Here is a 6,000-nt window from a genome sequence, read left to right as displayed (position 1 = left end):
TGAGGCAGAGGCTGCAGGTCCTCTGGTCTCCATGTGGCCCCAGCTCTGCCCCAGGCCACCTCTTTGGAGATGTCATCTGGGTTCCTGCTCATCCTTCCTCTGGCCCCAGGGGACAGGCTGGTGGAGCTGAGACTGGAGCAGGCCTTGTGCCCACCTGCTCCTGGGCCTGGCCGTGGTTAGGCCCTGGGCCCAGGCAGCAGCCCTGAGTCTGCCACTGACGTTCACAGGGCCTTTGCATGTGCAGAGCTGCCAAGTCCAGGCCCCTGTCACCGAGGTGGCCGCCAGCTGTCCTAGGTGTGGCAGCCGGCAGCTTCTTGTTTACCTTCCTCTTCTGAAAGACGGGCTGTTCCTGCTGCTTCCGGAAATTGTTTGTTATTTGGATCCTGGAAACACCATCTGATCCAACGGGCTCGCCCCGGCCTGCCAGTCAGAGGCTGCAGGCGCCCTGGGACCTGCGGCAGAAGGAGAGGCTCTGACTTCCCTCCCGACTGACACTGAGACGGGGCTGTCGACAGGGAGAGGGAGGAACTGGGGAGTCTCTCAGAGAAAATATCCCCGGGACTTACCCGCCATCAACCCGCTGCAGACGCTTACTCAGCAGGACATATCCTTAAGCAAATGAGCGCCCAGAGCCCAGGAGTTCAGGTTTAAAAACCAGTACATGGAAAGGTTGCCGGTTCACACCAAGGTTTCGGGGCACATACAGGAGGCAACTGATTGATGTTTCTCTCCCCCATCCTCTCTCTAAAAATAAAAATAAAAACAACACAAGAGTCCCATTTGCACACATGTGGATGTGCACACACATATACACATGTGCATACAAGGGGCACATTTATGCATTGTGTGCACCCCACATGCAAACAATGCACATGTTGGGACATACATACACATGTATGCATACAGGCATATGCATGTGGGACTGTCTCAGCACTGTAGTGCACTTATAGAAAAATTGGCCAAACACCTAATAAATAATTGGACAGAAATGTTAAGTTGTTAATAAAGCCTCATCAGTGGAAATCAATGGGAATGGTGTTTCGGATGCGTGGGAAAGCAGGCTACACTGGCAAACACCTCCCCCATCACCGACCCACAATGCTTGACAGCTGTCCCCAAACATTCCTTCTCTCCAGGTGCCCCAGCCCTCCAACCACAGCCCATAGCCTCGGGGACACAGACCAAGACCACAGCCACCTAGCTCAGGCAGGAAGGGCTCCTTGGGAGGGACAGGGTCTCCCCTGGGCCAGTCATGATCTGGCCGCGGCTCACACAGGACCTGCATCATTGCCACATGGGAGGGACTGCACTAGGAGGTGGGGGCGACGGGGCCGGCCGCCAGGCTCCTGTGCCTCAGTTTCCCTGTAACATGCGGCAGTAATGACACCCGTGTGGAGCCGACAGGGTTCTGAGATACTCGGTCAAGATCCCGGCACCCACTTATCACTCTGACACCCGGTTAACATCCCGGATGCCTCCCACCTCCTTCCAGTCCCGCGGGGAGCAGTGACTCCAGCGGCCTTTGGCGTTTGGGCGCATGGAGTCGGGTCCTGAATGACAGCAGGGAGGCTCCTGGAATGCGACGCTCACTGGGCTGAGGTCGCGCTCACATTTTTCTAGGTGCGCATAGTGGAAACAGAACCAAAATATTATTACAAGGCTAAGTTCTGCTTTACAGTCGTCATTAATACATGACAGTCTTGTTTTACTTTCATCTAAACACTTTCCCTGCGCTCCGGGCAGCTGCTGGTCTCTCCGCTCAAGGCCCTTGAGCTGGACACAGGCAAAGGATGGCGGTGCTCAGGCCGCTTGCTCAGCTAGGAGAGAAGCCACAAGCAGACACGGGGTTCCCCAGCCAGTGTTGCCCCCAAAATGCCGGAGAGAGACCCCTGCTTTCTCCTGAGGGGGGGAGGGAGTGGTGCTTACTGAGCAAGTTCCGTTCTTGGTGTTAGGAGGGAGGAGAGAAGGGACCTTTTTCCTTCGGTGTGGGGGTCCCTGTGCTTTTGGAGCTGCTGGGTAGCCTACAGACTCTTGAGACGTCTATGGTCAGCTCTCCTGGACAGAACAGAGAAGACGGGGTCCCAGGACTCACCTTGGCATGGCTGTCGCGGGCACTCTTGGGCACCAGCCCCCCACCGTACCCCCACCCCAACTGGCCCTGGATGCGGGTGCACAGGGAACCCTCCTGCTCCACAGCCCCACTGCGGCCCTCAGACACCCATATGCTCAGACATCAGAGCCTCCGGCTCTCTGCTCATCACTGGGGGACCACTTGGCCATGAGAAACAACCCCTTTGGGCAGCACAGCCCCTTGACTCCCTGCAGCATCTTGGGAGCCCCGCTTCCTGCCAACCCTTCTCCTTGGTAGAAATGGTGCCCACTGTCTGCCCTCTCCCAGCATCACCGAGGGGAGCCGAGCACTCCTGGCCAGCGAAGCAGTGTCAGGGGAAGGCCCACGCCGTTCCTCCCAGCAACATACAGCGGCCACACAACCAACGCTGTACGACTAGGAATGACGTTTGTAGAACCCGTCACTGCCCCCAGGGACGGGTATGGGGGCTGAGCAAGGCACCGAGGGGTTGCCTGGCTGTAAGGGACAGACTGGACTGTGGTCCTCCGGCCCCAGGGCTGGTCCCGGCAGAGCGAGGACCACTTTCCTCACAGCCCCCAGGTCAGAAAAATCAGGTCACGAGATTCCTCGACAGGCAACCCCCAGGGGCCGTTAGGTCTTGGCTTGATGGATTCTAAGTTCTACGGTTTCCTGTTTGCCAAACCGGCCACTTCTCTCATTTTTTCCCCACATCTTCCTCCTGCTTCCTTGGGCGGCGGGCTTTATCTCATTTTTCTTCTCGGCAGCCTGGGAGTGAGTGCTTAGCTCATGTGCTATTTATGCTCTCTTGTACATAATGAAAATATCTGAGATGTACGGTCCCTCCTGAAGGCTCACTGGCCAGCGGGTTCTGTCGCGGTGTTTCCTCTGCTTGGACCGCTGTCGCCTGGAAGCATGTTCCTCTCCCAAGCTGTCTGCTGGCCTCAGGGAGGCTGAGGTCACGTCGGCTCCAGTTTGGGGAGCTACCTTTGTGCTAGTGTCTTCTTATCAGGCAGAAGACACAAACAGGCAGCACGTGATCCTGGAGCCCCTGAGGCCCGTTAGGAGGCCCAGCTCCGGGCTGACCCTGGCCCCAGGGCTGGGGCCCAAAATACACTTGGATAGACCCGGGTCTCTCTGAATGAGTGAGACGGAGCTGAAGATGGGTCCTGCCAGGCGACAGGCCAGAAGACAAGGGGCTCATTAGCCATTGGGGGGGGGGGGGGGAGCACCTGCAGGAGGCAGAGGGAAGGCTGCGGCTGGTCCCGAGGGAGCCCAGCAGCCAGAGGGCTGATGGTACTGGGTCCTCTAATTAAACTTTGTGATGTAATTAGAATCAGCTCCCCAGCCCAGGAGAGACGCTGAGGTGGGAGTGATCACCGCTGTGCTAGAAGCCCAGGCACAAAGGCAGGGAGAAGGCATTCTTCCCAGGGCACCCTGAGCTCCGCGCTGACCTAAACTGAGGGCAGAGCTCCAGTGTGCAAGTGGTGGTCAAGGGGGATCAGGAAGCTCTGAGGGCGGCATCGGGGAAAGCACTCACAGCTCCCAGCCCGGCCACCACTCAGCCCGTCACGGGAGTGGGGGGCTCCTCCTCTCTGTGCCTCAGTTTCCGCTCGGAGAGAAGGTCCTAGCCAGTGCCCAGTCTGCCTGGATCCCGGGGCCACCCCTTGGGTACAGGGGACAGTAAGGGTAAGGCTCCAGGCCTGTCGTGAGGCCCCACGGAGACTCCATGGTCCAAAGCCTCTGGTACCAGGAAAAACACGTGTGCTCAGAAACACAAGAAATCACTGTTTTTGTACCAAGAATCTTACAATTAAGATGTCTCCAATCTTAAGAAAAACTTAAGAAACACAGGCCAACATCAGGAATATGCATGTAATTGTCATTTTAACCAACATTATTTGAACATCTTTAGAAGAAAACAGTTTGGCCGAGTCTCTCTGACTGAAATTAAGAAGCGTCTTTCTTCATGCAGACGCGCTGTCTTAGGTCCAGGAGCAGGGGACCAGCTGGCCTAGGAATACATCAGAGAAAGGCCCGGAAGGCCGGCGTCCTGCTATCTCCGCCAGCCAGCTCTCCCGATATCCTGGAAGCAGGCACCCTGGAAAACCCCAGTCACCGGGCGAGAGCCCATGGAAGCATGAAGGGGCTGAGCCCCCATGTCTCAGCACAATGACCTCAGCCCAGACTGCCGGCACCGGCTTTATCGCTGCACAAGGAACGTTCCAGAAGCAGCACAGCCGCCGTTTGTACAAGAATTGGCTTCAAGCAGCACAGGGCCTTGAGGGGTGCACCCCACTGGCTGATGTTGCATGGACTCCGTGCACCCCTCTGTCCAGGACAAACCTAGAGAAAGCCAGTGCGTGGAGCACACATGGGGTCTGAGACCCTCTGAGGGCTGGCACATGACGCGTCCGCATGTTGGATGCCGGGAAGGTGGCCACACGCAACCCCGACGCAGCCATCAGTCCAATCGTCCAGCCGTCTGAGGGCGGGCCCCACACACCAGCCAAGGCTCCGAGGCAATTCCAGCAACCAGTGACCAGGGACCTCGAGCAGAGGACCCAGCGCCCACCCTCCTGAGCCACATCCTCCACTGCCCCTGAGGTCATGATCAGCTGGTCCCCGCACAGCACAAACCCCATCTCATTCCCGAAGGTCTGAGAAAGGCACCCACCCCCTTCCACATCCTCAGATTGAAGGTTTAAGTCAATGCTCCTACAGCCCAACCTTCAAACCCGGGACTTATAACAATAACTGTCTTGCTCACAGGACAGCCAAGGCACAGAAGGAAGCGCGGTCCCGCTGCCTGAGTTCATGGCGTTTATTCACCCTCCAGAGGGGGCAGGAGGCCGAGGAGGCTGCCCCCAGGATCCTGGTGATAATGGCGAGGAGTCGACACCTCATGTGCATCCTTGGAGCTCACGGCACACCCCAGGCCGGGTCAGAGCAGGCCACCGCCGTCCAGCTGCATCTGCCGGGCCAACTGCTGCCCAATGGTCTGCAGGGGGCTCGCTCTGTAGGCGGGACTGGCCAATAGGTCCCGGAAGCGAGTCCTTTCTTCCTCGCTGAAAAATTGAGATTGGAGGTCAGCAGACTCCATGCCCCTGGGGCGGTGGGATGCGTATTCAGCACCCAGGACCCACCTCGGCTGGGCCCCCCCACACCCAGGCGCTGCAGGGCAGGCTGAACCCTGGATTAGACAGGAGAGGCCAAATCACCACAGGAAGTGGGGGGGGGGGGGATACCAGCAAAGGGCTGGGCGCGGGGTGGGGACTAAGAAAGGCAGCCTGAGCTTCTTGAGGGGGCGGGGCAGGCCAAGGGGGCCAAGGGCTGAGCAGGGCTTTGGGTAGGAGAGGAGACGCTGCCTGGGCCTCCTCATGGTCACGCAGTGGCCCTGGAGCCACTGGGCCCACCCATGGGGTTGGGGTGCTAGTGTCCCTGCCCCTTCCCCAGGGAGGGGACGCTAGGCTCATCCCAGCCTTGACAAGGAGCTGCTATTAAAAGCGAAAGGCTGCCAAATGCAGGGAGGCAGCAGCCTGCACTCACCCTGCAGACACACAGCCTTACATAAGAGGCGCCCTCCCTCTAGCGCTGCCAAAATAGACGCGGCCACTGCAGGAGCGAAGGGCCAGGAGTTGTGAGTACCCACAGCCCCAGCTGGCACCACTGCCTCACAACAGAGAAGGGAGGTGATCCTTTTCTCCTGCAGGAGCCCTGAGCCCGAGTCCACAGTGCAGCCTGCTTTCCCTACACGCCTGTCTCTGAACCCAGCCGGCCCCTGGGTGCATGCACGGTCATCCCACTTCCTGGAAGCGCTGGGACAGCTCAAGCTCTGCAGGCCCTGAAGCCCAGACATGGTCCTTGCTGCCCTGGCCAGGGGTTCCTGGAGGACAACACCTCTGCCCCCA

General features: G+C 58.6%; 1 protein-coding gene across 1 annotated transcript in view; it reads right to left on the bottom strand.

The window, feature by feature from the left end:
* Positions 1-3,950: 3,950 nt before the first annotated feature.
* SLX9 (SLX9 ribosome biogenesis factor) overlaps positions 3,951-6,000 on the bottom strand; it is a 38,604-nt gene continuing 36,554 nt past the window's right edge. Inside the window, exon 6 of the mRNA XM_081088082.1 lies at positions 3,951-5,157. Within this exon, the coding sequence (XP_080944208.1) occupies positions 5,034-5,157 (124 nt within the window). The 3' untranslated portion in view covers positions 3,951-5,033. The remainder of the gene's footprint in view (positions 5,158-6,000) is intronic.

Source organism: Myotis nattereri (assembly GCF_964212035.1).
Source record: "Myotis nattereri genome assembly, chromosome: 3".
In the NCBI taxonomy this organism is placed as follows: Eukaryota; Metazoa; Chordata; class Mammalia; order Chiroptera; family Vespertilionidae; genus Myotis; species Myotis nattereri.
This window is presented reverse-complemented; position numbering and strand designations above follow the sequence as displayed.